A 16,233-nucleotide genomic window follows, 5' to 3' on the forward strand; every position below is an offset into this window, starting at 1 on the left:
TGGCTGGCCCAATCCATCTTGACCCTACACAGGGGTGTCCTGCGGCCCTCCTCTCCGCATGGCTAATGGGGTGGTCCGTGGGGCAGCGTTCCAGTTTGGTGATGTGGTGGTGTACTCATGCTTCGCTGGCTACGTCATGGAAGGCACTGGCAGGAGTGTGTGCTTGGAGAATGGCACATGGACTCCACCCCCTTCCTGTAGAGGTAGCACAAGGACTTGCCCATGTCAGTCATTTATACATTTGTGTCCTGAGCTCCTTTAGGAGGTGTTCCTCAATGCCTCCAGGAAATAATGGATGGTTTAACTAATGGTTTACTACACATCTTTTTCTGCATTACGCTACCTCACCCTTTCTGCTAATTATCTGCAGTTTACTCATGTAACATGCATGTTTACCCAACCTGTTTGTTTAATGCACCAGTATTTTCAGGTAAAATTAACTGTTTGTGATCTTCTGTGTGGCAGTGCAGTGAGCATAATCTTCCATCACTGAGACTCTGCAGCTAATTAATCCAATCTGAACATGATATTATAGTGACAAAATAACATTTTTTCACACAATGCTCTGGAGCCACTAGTAAACAACGCTTCTGCCTCTCTCATGTTTTTAGGTGCTCTGATTTTTAGGTATCTCTGTAGCAGTATAACCAAATTATTTAATGAAACTATTTTAATTGTGTGTGTGTGTGTGTGTGTGTGTGTGTGTGTGTGTGTGTGTGTGTGTGTGTGTGTGTGTGTTTTCTTCAGCTCTGTGTTTTCTACAGTGTCAGAATGGAGGTGTGTGTCAGAGGCCTAATATATGCTCCTGTCCAGAGGGATGGATGGGTCGCCTCTGTGAGGAACGTACGTTTAACACACAAAGCTGACTAGTTGCTGAAAAGAGAGCTAGTTAAAGTTAAATGCATTTAAGCAGATTGCAGGAAACAAACAAGCAGCCTATTCTGAAAACGTTTCTAATGCAGCTAATGCTATTTCCATTCAACAAAAGACCAACAAGTTTAACAGCATTTTTCACAGAATTCTATATGTAAACTGTGTCCAATCTCTGCATCATATAAGAAAGTTTTGCAACAATTAACCACAATTAAACACAGTGCTCACTCTTCCTCTATCTCACACTTCTCACACTTCCTCTATCTCAGGTTACTCTGTTACTCTGTTACATGGTTTCGGCTCTCCATATTTTTCAAAATGAATACCATTTGAAAAATTTTATTTATTCAAATTGTATTCTTTTTATTTCCCATAGTCATTTCAAAAACACCCAAATGATATAATCACATTTAAGATATGCATAAACGCACACTTCCCTAATAAGGGAAGTTTCCATTTCCTGTTTAAACTAAATACTAATTCTAGTTGACTAATTTTATGGATATGCGTTGGAGTGGTTTTCAAAATGTTGTTTTACTGAAAATGTTTCACAAAATATTTAGTCACTTTATTTGCCATTTCCACACTTTCTGAATTGCACTGTTAGGTTTCAGAATAATTGCACAGTTAAACATGCACGGAGTTTTAAACTCTATGTACATTGCATTTGAAATTTGTTTGTGTGTGTTTGTACACATATGTTGCAGCAATCTGCATCCTGCCATGTCTAAATGGTGGACGCTGTGTTGCTCCATACCAGTGTGAGTGTCCAAGAGGATGGACTGGTACACGATGCCACTCTGGTAAGGGATTTGTGCGTGTGTTTATTTATATTTATTTATATATATATATATATATATATATATATATATATATATATATATATATATATATATATATATATATATACAGTCGTGAAAAAATTAGGACACTTAATCCATTTATCCATTTTAATAATAATGAGAGAAGAAAAGACTTTTTAAAACCTTCTGTAAAAAAAAAAAAAAAAAACAAGATTTCTGATGAATAAATTAGGACACACTTAAAATGGCAAAACTCACACACAGGTGAATCACATCAGGTTTTTGAAGGAGGCTTGCCTTATTTAAACCTTAGATATTTACTTTATTTTTTCCTCCTGACTGTTGATGTGGGACAAAACACCATGGGGAGATTGAAAGAGCTGTCTCAGGCCTTCAGAAAGAAGATTGTAGCAGTTTATGAGTCTTGTAAGGGATTTAAAAAGATCTCAAAAGAATTTGAAATCAGCCATTCCACTGTCCATCTACAAGTGGAGGACATTCAAAACAACTACCAATGTGCCCACTTCTGACCGTCTAAGCAAGTTCTCCCTCAAAGCAGACCGAAAGATGCAAAAAGTAGTCACCAAATACCCTAAAATGTCACCATCACAGGACCTACAGCAGGCTCTTGCTACTGTTGATCTAAAAGTGCATGCCTCTACAATCAGAAAGAGATACACTTACTTTCATGGGAGGTGTGCAAGGACGAAACCTTTGCTCTCTAAGAACAACAGGATGACCAGACTAAATTTTTCCAGAGAGAATGTAGACAAAGACCAGGAATTTTGGAATAATGTTTATTCAACAAATGAGGCTAAATTGAAATTATTTGGACACCAGAGCAGAGGACATGTTTGGCATTAACCAAATACAGCATTCCAGGAAAAGAACCTCAAACAAACTGTGAAACATGGAGTTGGGTGTCCTGGTTGGAGAAAGCTTTGCTGCAGCAGGACCTGGCCTGCTCACCATTGTAGAATCCACAATGAATTCTAGCGTGTATCAGAGGGTGCTTGAGGAACATTTGGAAAAAAAAAAAGAAAAAAAAAGAAAGCTGAAGTGGAACTGGACTGCAATGTGACAATGTCCCAAAACATACCAGATAATCAACCAAGGACTGGCAGAAAACTAAGAAAATGAGAGTCCTGGAATGGCAAAGTCAAAGCCCAGATATTAATACCATTGAGATTCTGTGGGGTTTAAAAACGCATTTCTATTGATATCTTTTGTTCAATGAGTAAACCAAGGTTATTTTTTGTTGTTTACCTGCAATTAAATTACTTTCTTCTCCAGTTAACTTTCTTCGAGTTAAATAAATTAAAGATTAGACATTCGATATGTGAACATTTCTTAATAAAGTACTGAATATTTAATGTCCTAATCCTTCATACATATATATATATATATATATATATATATATATATATATATATATATATATATATATATATATATATATATATATTTATTTATTTATATGAACTCCCGGTCTGTTGCCAACGCACCAACCTGTTCAACCTCATGAGTACACAGCAGAAATGAAAGCAGTAAATTGAGGGGTTAATTTAAAGGACTGATCTGCTAGAAAGAGAGCGTGAGATGTGAGGTAACACAATCTGCTGGAGCAGATTACCAGCAGTTACTATGGCACCAAGCACTGTAAAAACACATGCCCACTGATTAAACAAACCCTCGATTCCAAATCAAACATTTAAAAATATAATTAAAACCATGTGGTGTTTCTTTTTTCATGGAGTGCGTCAGCCATTCTAAATCTTAGTTTACATTTTGTGAAAATATTGTGTATCTGTGTATTTATTTTTTTAGCATATCACACAAGCCTGGGTTTAATTACACTGATGTGACAAATTATTTCCTCTTAATGTTTATATTTGTGTACCTGTTTGTGTCATTAGTGAATACACCACTCATTCACAATCATTTTTCTGTAGAGCCTTTGGCAGGAATTTTTGGTTGGTTAAACCTCTTTTGTCCAACATGTAATTAGAGCCAGGTGTTTCAATTTGGGAAATGACATTGGTGGTTCCCTATAAAACACACTCATAGCCTGGTTACTGAGAGTGTTTGAGCTTTTCTAGAATGATCTGTTATTGTGTTGTGAACACATCATTTGGAAAATAGCTGAAAGAAGGCAACAAAAGCATTTATAAAGACCTGAGTGTTCAATGCACCATGAGACAAATTGTCTAAATTCAGTATTCTCTCACTATAAGTGGTCTCCTAAAGATTTCAGAAATGAAAATAGGGTCTTTTGTCACGTGTCCACCAGATTGCTGACTGTATAAATAGCAATCATTTAAGAAAAGATTTCATTAAAAATTGTATAAATTAATGTCAGTGTCAGGGTGGTGGTCAGTTAACTGAAGGTTTATAGTTATAAATATTTATTTTTATTATTATTTAGGAAAATAAATAATTTAAACTGCAGGTGCCTTAGGTATGCCAGTTACCATTTAATGCTTTTACCCAACTGAGACTATATTACATTTAAAAAAATGTACATTAGAAAAATTATTAAATCAATTTTTCCAAGTTTGACTAGCATTTACATTGGTTGACCGGTTATTCCAATTATTTGTTCCAGCCTGATCTATAATTAGTTTATGTATTAGTATATTTTTTATTTTATATATATCATAATATTTTATAAAAATGTATAACTGAATTGTACAGAATAATGAATGGTGGTTATTTAAAAGGAGGTAAAACCTTTTATTTCTAAGAATTAATATTTATTTGTAGTTACTGACTTTCTTTTTAAATCTGGAAGTTAACTGAAGTGCTCTTTACCCAAACCCTGAATGTGCTGGAGGTTTTGAATTTATCAGAATAATGACGATGAGCCCAAAATTTGTTACTTTGCAGTTGACTGTTTACAACAGATAAATGTTGGCTAAAGTGTCCTCGAATCTGTTATTCTCATGGTATTTCCTAAGTTTATTGTCCTCTCGTTCATGTTTATTGTGGACCAAAATTACTCTTCTACACAGAGGTGGCCGTGAGGAAATACAATGTCCAATAACGTCTGCATTTTCATGTCTTCTGATTGGATGGTCAGAGAGCAGAGAGAAACTTGTAAAAAAATGTAAAACTTGCAAAAGAAAAAAGCTGAAAAGAAAAAAAAAAGTAATTTTATGAGGTTAATGTTGAATTCTGCAGCTGTGGCTGCAGTGAAATTAGACTTGTTGAATTGTGTTGTTGGTTTTCTTACTTAATTAATGGCATTCAATCTCACTGTATGAGATACCTTTCTGTGATTCAGCGTTCTGTTATATTGTGTTTCTATATAATATTGATAGTTTCTATAGCCATAGTGTCATAATCAGAGAATTTAGAGGTGGTTTGGTTCCAGTAGGACACTAGTGCTAGATGTGAAATGCATTGCCTGCCACTGGTGCTACAACATATACCAATACACCATTGTGCTAGAAAGAAAGTGTAAAATGTGTGATCATGTAAAATATATTATCATGTTAAATATTTTGCATCAGAGATCACATATAAAATTAACAATGTTTTTTCGCACATACACACATACTGTATACATGCAAACACACGTTTCTATGGACACAGTAATAGTTATTAACTCCTGGCAAAAGAAATCGTTTTGTGTTTTGTCACACGCACACTTTTTGTTGACTAATGGCAGGTGTGTTTGCATATCTCCCTGTGAGGACAAAGGACATTGGAGCAGAGAGGAAATAGGGAACATGTCAGGTCCTCACAAATAATGTGATGCTCCTTAGATCTCGAAACATCTTAGTCTAGTACTTTGCTTATCATTCATTTTATTATTATTATTAGTGGGTTATTTGATGCATGTTTACAGGAACTCTGTCTCTTCATATGCCATTATACGTTGTGATATAGTTCTAAAGTTATTTAAGTTTCTTTGTTTCAAGCTGAAAAAGCTTAAAACTACAAACCTTGCCTTTATTAAATAAGCAGCGAATAAATATACTGACTACATTCTCTGTAAAATATGTGAATCATGTACGTGTTAAGCAAAAATCTTTCAGTATTTACTAGTGTTAAATGTTAGCACATCCTGGTTAACGAGCATGTTTGTGATGTGTCCTCAGCGGTGTGTTCATCCCCCTGTCAGAACGGAGGCAGGTGTATCAGGCCCAACAGGTGCCGCTGCAGTCAGGGCTGGGGTGGCCCCGATTGCTCCAGGTAAATGTATACACACAGTTACATATTAACACAAATTAGTAAAGAACTGGTTTGTTTTGTACAAATATCTATTCAACTGTTTTAATACAATGCCTATAATGTTGCACTTGTGTATATCGATATATTTGGCAGTTTCATACTCATCACTGACAGTAGATTACATTGAAGGTCACAGCAACTCCTTCAGTAAATGAAGCTACTGGTTAATAGTTATGAGAACTAAAGTTACCAAACCTGCTCCTTAAATACTCAATGACTTTTCTCATCATATGCTGAAATATCAAGTTTGGGTGTGCTAGAAAACTCTACCACTGGAATGTAGATAAACAGGAATGGACACACAGTGATGTGGTTTTACTAGAACTACCATATTTTCCGGACTATAAGCCGCTACTTTTTTCAAGCCAAAAAACTGAGCCCCATAGCATTAGACCAATGAAATTTCCAAACGGAAACGAAAAAACGCACTTCACCTGTGTTCTGAGCTGCACGGCATCGGGAGAATGAACGTTTTTTTTTTTAAACGCACGACGATGCCAAAAGAAAAACTCTCGAGAGAAATAGGTGTGAAAGGAAGGAGGACAGTGAACAATGATTTCTTGGTCGGCTACTGTTTAGATACAAGCCGTTGTAGCGCGTTGAGTCTGGGTTAAGGGAGAGCTCGCTAACTCCAGTTGCAACAGAAATCATATAAGCACAGACAGGTTTCCAAAACTCGTGCTTTTTTTATTTTTCTTGGCAACAGCGTTACGGGTTAGTCAAAGAAACTTATAAATGAGCATCAGAAAATAATAAGGACATATTCCTCGGTCTTGCATACATGCAGTAATAGCAGAAAAATGTGGCGGCAGGCTATTCCCAAAATGCCGCTCTGCTCTTAAAGGAGCCACAACATATTTCAACCGTGTAACAGACACTGTCGGTAAAGCCTGTGTAAAGTTAATTAGTTTCAATGTAGACATTATAGACAGGTGCGGCTTATTTATGTTTAAAATAAAAATCTTTGTCAAATTCAGTGGGTGCGTCTTATCTGAATTTATAGTCCAGAAATTACGGTAATCCAGCATTTATAAACCGACAACCTGCTGTCTGAATCTGGACTCTGCAGAGTACTGCAGCAGAATAATCAGACTTTTTAACATCAATACTTGCAGCTTCAGTAGTAGATTCTGTGACCAATTACTGACATTTATGACAACTGCTCAACTGAAGTTGCAAGCAAGAAATTTCATGTATTAATTTTACAGGAGTAGGACTCCAAATCTCATTGAGAAAAATCGATTGATTGATCTACATTACCATTTAAATCCAGAATAGTTTCAGTACAGATCCTGGAATCTGAATAGGGGGTTTAGAAATGTAAATTATATGTAATCTCTATTAAAATGTACTGAATTGACCTTTTATAAACTGTATTTTTTTTTCTCTATTTTATTTTTAGGAAAAGAAAGCCAGGATATTTTAATTTTTAATATACCAGTCAACAAAGACAAAGCTGAAGCATCAGCACACTGTGCTGGAAGTAGAAGTCATCAGTTCTGACCTGTAAACAGCCAAAACTCCAAATACAACATGTTTTGTAAAATAAAGCTGTATTTTTTCATATAGAAAATAAAAACAGTATTAAGCATAATTTTGCTGCTATATACGTGAACCTGTACGGTGTGTAAAAACTTTAATGTGATTGTTCAGTGTATATGTGTATAAACTATTCTTTTCACGTTTTTATTAAAGCAGAAAATACTACATAGGACGCAGATGTGTTACTTAATCATTTCTTTATATTTTATTGAAAAAGAAATTAGCCCCTTGTGCCAACCAATAAAAAATGTCCATAATTTTGTATAAAATATACAGAATTATAAGATTGCAGAAGTGCTTCCTACAAGGGAAAGTTAAAACCTATGCATGTATGTGTGTCTTCATGTACAGTATGTTCATTTATGTGCCTTGATCTTCTGCTCCAGTTCGGCTTTGTTGGCTCCAGAAAACTCATCAATCTGTAAATATGATATGATATCACTGTGAGTCCATCATATGTAATACATCAGAATAATGGTATACTAATTTAAAATACAGAACTCATTATTACAGAAGTCCAAACAAAATAATAACTCACCTTTTTCCCATTCTTGTAGAATTGGAATGTTGGCATGCATTTGATATCACAGTGGCTTGATACATCCTAGAGGAGATATTAAAGCTCAGTTTATTCACTACGATAACACACTGCACTCCTTTTGTTTCATTTGGACATTTAGTTTCCAATGCATTCTTTAAGACAAAATAGCACATATGTCACACTCAATGTTGCTTAACATGTTTGAAAAATGTCACATAACCCTGCTGCTAAATTCTTTTTTTTCAGCAAATGGACTACAAAGCAAGGCTGAATATTATATAGAGAGAAACGAAATGAGTAATAGGGCATATTTATGGACTTGGGTTTCTATTTCCACCAACCCTATTGGTAACAAGTAAACATTAGAAGTTTCGAAGCCTGCTAATACAATGGTGTTACCACTCTGGAGCTGATTCTTCTCACTTACCAGAACTACCTGGAGTGTTCATGTACTCTCCTTTTGCACACCCCTTTTTGCAAAAATGGCCAAGAATTCTTCTTTTATTTGTGAATAATATACACAGCACATCCCTGTTTATCCATTTATAGTTACATTTAATCATGTGGGATATCCATGACAAACTCGTGCCTGTTCTCATTTACACTGTAATACCGATAAACAGGCTTTCCCTCACTAGCTTCTCGTTTTCTTTCTCATAAAATGAACAGGACTAGAAGCTTCTGTTATGTTACTAAGGAGCAGGAGAAAAAACGCCTTTAGCCTTGAGGATGTTATTGCGCTGGAAAGCTTACTGATTTACAAAATACTGTGAAACCCTTACAGTGATGTAGAAACATTTAGAAGCTAAATCCCTTTTACTTACTTACAGTGGTAAGAATGAGAAACTCTTCAAGCACAAAAAAATGTTCGTATGCACGCATGTTTTTTCTAGGTGTAGTATATACTGGAATGCACCATTACACCATTCTTACTGCAGAAATGGCAAAACACATTATACAATTATATACACTCGAATATCCTCTCAGCACTATCACTGTATCAAATAATGCCCACTCTGTATACAATGGCTGGAAGAAGGAAAGATAAATGTGCTAGTGTCTAGCTTTACACAAGCAGACAAAAGCTTAACTATACTACATGCAAATGCTTACGCAAGAGAGGTCATGTGATTAATGTCTGGGCTGCTGCAGCCATAAGAAAGCCCAAGATGAAGAAATGTATTTATAAAGTAGTAAACTAAAGCTGAGATTGACAAATAGCCAGGAGCTGCAATTATCAGAGATGACTGCTAGACAGTAACCCCTGAGCTGTAAACCATATGGCTCTGAAATATGGATTGCTTCAACCTGCTTATTCATATATATATATATATATATATATATATATATGTATATTTTTCCTAGCAGCAAGGACCGAAGTTTTTTTCCTAATATATACAGTATATCTTACAATGTACATTGTACAAGCCATAAGCATTGTCGTTCTATATCACAGACAAAGACCTACTTACAAATTGATAGAGAAATCAAAGATTGAAAGCGATAGGAAAAAGTTTTGTACTACAAATTACACATTTACAAAGCAGTTTGACATAAAGAATGTGTCCATGCTGACTAACAGTTGGTTGTACTCTCACAATATTTCTGACACATTCATTCTCTGAAGACAACAGGGGTTTGGTCTGGTGCATGCACCGTCTATGTAATTTGGTTTACACATTTGGAAACTTACATTTGCATCGTCCACATCCACCTTCAGAAAAACCACATTTGCATTCTCTGGGTTTTCAGACAGAGCCTGTGGAATGAAAGAGGACACAGCAGAAGATAAATACATTAAAGTCTGTCTGTTGCTTTAGGAATGAAAGGATGGATTCAGCTTAAAATTACACCACTCTAGAAGATTAGAAAAAATTGTATACACTACAGAACATCGTAGTTTACTTTTTGTTTATAGATTAAAGGTCTCTCTCTCTCTTTTGCTCTTTCTCTCTCAAGACCCACTCAACCTTTCCTCCAGTTGCCACAACAAAAAAACACAAACACACTGACTTTCCTAATGATTCAGAAAGTCACTGAGCATACACTCTGACAACTGCAGATAAACAGAAGTTCTTACTTTAAAGACGGGGCCAATCATTTGGCATGGGCCGCACCATGTGGCTGTGAAGTCCACTACAACTAATTTACCCCCTGCATTTTTCAGGGCTGCTTTGAAAGCAACCTGAGGAGAAACAAAAGCGTGCTTGTCAGTAATGGGTAAAGCAAGTACAAAAATGAGACATCACTATAGACAGACACAAACAACATATTTAGCACATAAATCATTTTGTTCAACATGACGTGGTAAGTGCACTAAGAGTGGTCCTCTTTAATAAACATTTTCAGAGTTATCGGGTAATTGCGATGTGTAATGCAGTCATTTCAATTATGCAACAGTGGAATAGATCCAAAGTCTGCCTACAGATTTATCTGAATAGTAGTGCTGTTATACAAGGATACTGAGGTTGTGTCCTAATACTATATATATATATATATATATATATATATATATATATATATATATATATATATATACTGTTGTCAAATGTCATGTATTATCAGCAGAATCTATTCATAATAAACAAATAAAACTAGAATTCCAATAAAGCATGCCTGATGCTGAATTATATATATATAATATATAACAATTATAACTGAATATACTAAATAAATAAATAAATACAGCTTACCAAATCTTCGATTACAATAACCATGGTGAATGTTTTTCTGGGTCTCTTACGGGAGAATGTCGCGTCATTCGTGTTATAAACGTGCCTTTTGCTCCGCCCTCCTGTCCACAGCGAACCAATCAGGAGCTGCAATGGCGACATAACCCCGCCCACTTCATTCAAGGACTATTTTCCGGGAATGAAATGAAGAAGTGAAGTGGTCCCTCCTTTTCCTTGATATGGGAAAATGTGGACGCAGCCCATTGTGTTTGTTAGGAGTATGAATGGCTGATTTAAAGTATAGAATAAGCTATAGGCAGTTTATAAACACGCCAGAGAGAATGACAGTGCATAGTGAGACGTGATGGAGGTAGCAGGCGAGTAAAAGTGACGTTGAGACTGTCCAGTGTTTCCAGTCACCATGACTTGGCAGTTCTCTGAAATTCCTGAATGGGGATAGGTAGTGACGCATAACGAGGTCTTCCCTGATTGGCTGCTTTTTTTCCCACTCAATCTTTGTATATGTTTAACCTTTTTTTTTTTTTCCAATCTAAAATAATAAGCTTTTTTAATGTTATTATCTGGAAAGCTATCAAATGAAAGACCAAAAAAGTTCTACATATAATTTTCTATAAAAATAAAAATAAAATTGTATATACAGTAGTAACTGTGCTGAAAACTAAACATGGTACAAGAAGAGTAATTTTTTTTTTAGTATAATAATGATATTAGAAACCAACTTCAGCTTCAACTTCAGAATAAACTACATCTTGACGAAATATATCATACAGGTTTATCTGTAGTGAGTAAGTCTAGAATGCCATAAATGCATGCAAGATAAAACATGCCTGAGATTGAACTTGTATGGAAATTTTGGATGAGCCAATTCCAAACCTATTAGTGTGATTTTATATGGGACCACAGAAAAACAACCAGCACTCCCACATAGAAACTCTACAAACAGTAACCTGAGCTCAGAACGAAACCAGCTGGAAACAGAGCTACCTGCTGTACTATGTAGTAAATATTTGTATGCGCATTTACACATACAGTACATTACTATTATACACATGCATATATACATAATATACATATCCCTTGGAAGTAAAACACCAGAAAATCAAATTTCATGAAACTTGTATTGTTTATTTGTGTTCCAAATTTTTTTAGAGCAAGCATGCACTAAATATTTGAAATGTGGAATTCTATTTATTTATTTTTTTTTTTACATATGTGGCATTACAAAAAGCGAAGTCATTCCACTTTCACAACAGCTTTTCCCAGTTCTGTCCCTTTCAGCATCTGGATGAAGGCAGCAGGCATCTTCTCAAAGCCCACTGTGACATGTTCCTTGGCCTTAATTTTCCCCTACAACACACAAAAAAATGTATTTGTTGTTGTGATGTGGTCTTGTTTTCTGGATAGATACATTCAATTATCAATTCAGGTTGAAATAAAGTTGACATTTTAAGCCTAAGCATAACATTATGTTCTCCATCACGGGGCAGTGTTCAGGACTGAGGTGGTTTCTTAGTAACAAGCTGCTTTGTTGGTCAAATGAATGACTGGTCACATGTGCTCCAATGTAAGTAATTTGTTTTGTGAGTGTAACACAGTAGTGGTTTCTACAGAAGAACTTGTAAAATTATGTTCTTTAATAAATTTAAAAAAAAGGCAAAGGTATCTTTTGTAAGCATTTCACTGCCCCTAAAATACTCAGTCAGTTTGTCAATAAATCAGAGGTCTACAGGTCTTGACATCCCCACTTCTGCCCCAAAATGAACACACTAATTTAAACTTTTCTGATTATTACCCTGCTACTCCAATGATAATTTACAGTAGACATGCTGAAGCAGCAAAAAACCCAAAACCTTAGAACAGAAGGCAAGTGCATTTCATCTAGATCAGCTAAACCTGACATGACTACAGCTTTCACCTCATAGCTTTTAAGATAATGCATTGCAATTAATTCGGCCCACTTATTTGAAACTTGCCTCCTTGAGCCATGTAAGCAGTCTTCTGACAGATGCCTCGTCTTTCTCTGGCCACTGAGTGACTTGGAATCCTTCCATCCTAATGCTCTTGACCAGCATGGCCATGTGAGGAAATGGACCTAGAGTGCATTTGGAGAAAGCATAAAAAGCATGGCTGCACGAGTTCATCAATATCTTTAAACCTCAAATTTCAGTTCAGTGGAAACTTTAGTTTACTTGACAATATTGAGCCATAGCACCATCTTGTGGTTATATACACCATATGAGCTGTAATAATAGGAGGAAAACCTCAAGTAAAAACCTACAAATCATTAATCCGTGCCTCGGCATGTGTTATATTGGTTGGCAAAGAGACTATCACATTACCCAGCACTTACACATCTGAGGTGTGGTGGCATTGTAAAGCGATATTGCACCACACACAGCTATGCGTCCTCGAGGCCTCATTTGATTAAGTGCTGCATTAAAGAAAGCACCTCCAACCTGCACATGAAGGACACACTTATTGGACCAAAAACATAAATTATTTTATTATCCTTAATGCTTATCTAGTGTGGTGGCCATTTTAGATAGTTTACCAAATCAAACAAATTCTGACTCAAACAAATGGCTAGTGGGCAGAAAATTACAGTTCAGTTCAGCATAAATGCAGATTTGCTTTCTCTTTCTCAAATCAAAATGGTAATGAAGCACTTCCATTCTGGGGTTTTTTTCTGATAATGCAACCCTGCCAACTTTGGGGTTTTTTTTGTTTGTTTGTTTGTTTGTTTGTTTTTTAACCATAAAAACTGACCTGTGGTACTCCCAAAGCACATTTGTTAAACATAAAAAAACATTTTAAAAAGAACAATCCTTCAACACACTTTGTACTGTTTAACATTCTAGTATACAGATTTTCATTATTTATAATCCCACAATCCAACATCAAGAAGAGGATAAGTTTTCCTTTGAGTCTGGTTCCATTCAAGGCTCCTTCAAGCATCTACTTTTCAATCAAGATTTCTGTACAATTGCCTTGACAATTTTAATGAAAACATTTTATTATTATTATTATTATTATTATTATTATTATTATTGTTGTTGTTGGTATTTTTCTTCATTTTCTTAGTGTACAATGTCACTAGCATGTTAGTAAAATTGGGAGTAAATAATTGTTTACTAAATTATATTAATCATCTGAGCATCTTACTTACATTCTCAAAGTAGCAGTCATAACCTTCAGGTGAAGCTTGCATCAGTGCCTCATCCAGAGATTTAACGGTCTTATAGTTGAAAACACAGTCAAAGCCCAACTCCTTCAGGTAGGCCACTTTTTCCTCACTCCCAGCAGAACCCACCACTTTACAGCCTTTAATCTTACAAATCTGACCCACCATGGTTCCCACGGCACCAGCTGCTGCACTCACCAGCACAATCTCACCTGGCTTCACCTGCAGAATATCCTCTAATCCATACAGGGCAGTCAACCTGACGCATAAAGAATTAGCGCATAAGGCAACATTCATGTTGTGTATCTGTTTTGTTTACTTTAGAGAAGGTTGGAATTAACAGCTTTTTCTTAATGATAAAACATGATTACCCAGGCATCCCTAGTGCCCCAAGATTTAAGGAAAGTGGGACATTTTTGGGCCAATCATGAGGAATTCGCCTCATGTGAAGGCTAAAGATTGCTTTTCCATTGGTCACGCTGTGTGTCCTCCATCCACATGGGGCAACCACATAACAGCCCACAGGATATTCTGGGTTTTTGCTTTGCAATACCCTAGCACATAGAGAATTACAGAAAAAAAATAACATGCATTGATGTAAGATTTGTTTTATTTTATAAAACCACAAATTACAGCAGAACTGTCTGATCAGTGGTGTGTTTGTTTGTCTTACTTTGCAACTTGAGCTCCGATCTGAACATCACCTTCTTTCATTAAGGTTGAACTCACACCTCTGCAGTAACAGATAAACATACTAACATTTCGCAGGCCAAACAATAAATCATTTGATTACCCAAAAGTCCATCTTGTAACATAATCATGCAATAAGGGTTAAAATGACATATTGCAGTATTACACTGTATTTCGCTGTATCCAGGACATCAATTTCAGGCTGAGGTAAGCAATAGGTGATGTTGTAGTTGTTATTGTCCTCCCTTATGATTTCAGCTGAAATAATTTACTAAAATACTTCACACCTAAGTATGATCTGAACACGGTCCCCATGAAGACTCTATGAAAATGTTTTAAGGCACATGTAACGTGAGGTACATATAAAATACACTAATGGTATGATGTCTCTGTGCAGAATTACAGGGCAAAATGCTTAAGCATGTTTAATAAATTAGTAACTTTTAAACACATTTTTTTTTTAAATGGCGTGTAAACATTGTGATGTTTTCTCTATCAGTCAAGCTGTTTGCTTGCAATATCACCATGAAATGTGTTACAATCCATTCTGCTGCTTTCTTTCTAGCCAGGATTAAAAATAAATTTCTAGATAAAACCGTTTGCAATAGCACAATCCCTTTATTACATTATCACTGCAAAGCTTTCACATCACTGTGAATACAAATCATGCAACTAATGTACCTCATATATGGATCAAGGCTGAGAAAGACGGCCTCCAAGAGAACCTCTGTAACAGTTCAATCACATATTATATGTCAGCAATATGTCCTGTATATGCCATGCACTCTGCCAGCAAACAGGCACCACAGTTACCTCCATTTTGCAGCTCAGGTAGTGTCTCCTCTTTAAGCTCAAAATCACTTTCCTTTGGAAAACCAACAAAATGCTTCCGAAGTGTCCAGACCTTAGCTTTCACCATGTTTCTTTCGCAGTGAAAAACTTTCCTTCTAACACGCTCAACTGTATAAACACTGGAACACCCTGCTTTCATTTAGAGCACTCCACCCATCAGCAGATTTCTACGTCCAATCACTGGATGTAGGATAAAGTTAGGTATGCTGTATAGGTAAACAGTGTCTAAATGAAGAAAGAGAATGCATGCTCATGCCTGTTGGCTCGACTTATACCATTGATTTACTAAAAAGATCAGTTTCGGGTTGAGCTGCATGACTGCAACATGCAAGTCAGTGCATAAGTAAATGCTATTGTATTGTTGTAAGTCAGGATTTCAGCTCAGTTCTCAATCTAACAGATTTTTCTTTCCCACCAAACTTACACAATGGTGTAAACGTTTAAATCATTGTTCACAGTGATTCAGGTTTAACCAGTGATGATAGAGTTCACATGTCCTTAAATGATTTGTATTTTCAACTCTTTATAATTCCAAACGTCTAATTTTTACCTTTATATACAAACTCTAATGCTCCATCACACCTAAGCACACAAAATAGCCTCAAAACATACAAAGAACAGACTACTTTCCCTCAACTATGCATACATTCATTTGTTTATTTGTCTATTTGTAATTGTCAGAGGTTTTTGTTGATCCTGCTTCTGCTGAGTCTTTAGTGTCATGGTTTCACAGCATCTGAAGATTTAAGCTCTTTGTAGAGAAGCTAGCATTATTATTGTTTAAAATCAGTCATGAATGAAAACCTGACCATCACAACCATT

The 16,233-nt window shown here is 35.8% G+C and overlaps 3 protein-coding genes across 4 annotated transcripts in view; 1 reads left to right on the forward strand and 2 right to left on the reverse strand.

Moving 5' to 3' along the window:
- The window catches only part of svep1 (sushi, von Willebrand factor type A, EGF and pentraxin domain containing 1), an 81,371-nt gene extending 73,745 nt beyond the window's left edge, over nucleotides 1–7,626 (forward strand). The window contains 5 exon segments of the mRNA XM_046851094.1: nucleotides 33–203; nucleotides 748–843; nucleotides 1,581–1,676; nucleotides 5,780–5,873; nucleotides 7,315–7,626. Coding sequence (XP_046707050.1) covers nucleotides 33–203; nucleotides 748–843; nucleotides 1,581–1,676; nucleotides 5,780–5,873; nucleotides 7,315–7,345 — 488 coding nt within the window. The 3' untranslated portion in view covers nucleotides 7,346–7,626.
- Nucleotides 7,627–7,634: 8 nt separating this feature from the next.
- txn (thioredoxin) lies at nucleotides 7,635–10,844 on the reverse strand. The gene is made up of 5 exons (XM_046851143.1): nucleotides 10,689–10,844; nucleotides 10,076–10,180; nucleotides 9,689–9,754; nucleotides 7,993–8,058; nucleotides 7,635–7,873 (listed from the first exon to the last, which is right to left on the reverse strand). The coding sequence occupies exons 1-5, from the start codon at nucleotides 10,827–10,829 to the stop codon at nucleotides 7,811–7,813; spliced, it is 441 nt and encodes a 146-aa protein (XP_046707099.1). The 5' UTR covers nucleotides 10,830–10,844; the 3' UTR covers nucleotides 7,635–7,810.
- A 1,026-nt stretch (nucleotides 10,845–11,870) lies between these two features.
- Nucleotides 11,871–15,555, reverse strand: LOC124387032 (prostaglandin reductase 1-like). Of its 2 annotated transcripts, XM_046851131.1 has the most exons (8): nucleotides 15,373–15,548; nucleotides 15,241–15,286; nucleotides 14,543–14,602; nucleotides 14,241–14,423; nucleotides 13,855–14,128; nucleotides 13,039–13,144; nucleotides 12,662–12,780; nucleotides 11,871–12,035 (listed from the first exon to the last, which is right to left on the reverse strand). In XM_046851131.1, the coding sequence occupies exons 1-8, from the start codon at nucleotides 15,476–15,478 to the stop codon at nucleotides 11,922–11,924; spliced, it is 1,008 nt and encodes a 335-aa protein (XP_046707087.1). In that variant the 5' UTR covers nucleotides 15,479–15,548; the 3' UTR covers nucleotides 11,871–11,921. The 2 variants fall into 2 exon arrangements, with proteins under 2 accessions (XP_046707087.1, XP_046707088.1); XM_046851132.1 differs by lacking the exon at nucleotides 13,039–13,144 and having other exon boundaries at nucleotides 15,373–15,555.
- Nucleotides 15,556–16,233: the final 678 nt, after the last annotated feature.

The sequence above is a fragment of the Silurus meridionalis genome, chromosome 6, assembly GCF_014805685.1.
Source record: "Silurus meridionalis isolate SWU-2019-XX chromosome 6, ASM1480568v1, whole genome shotgun sequence".
NCBI lineage: Eukaryota > Metazoa > Chordata > Actinopteri > Siluriformes > Siluridae > Silurus > Silurus meridionalis.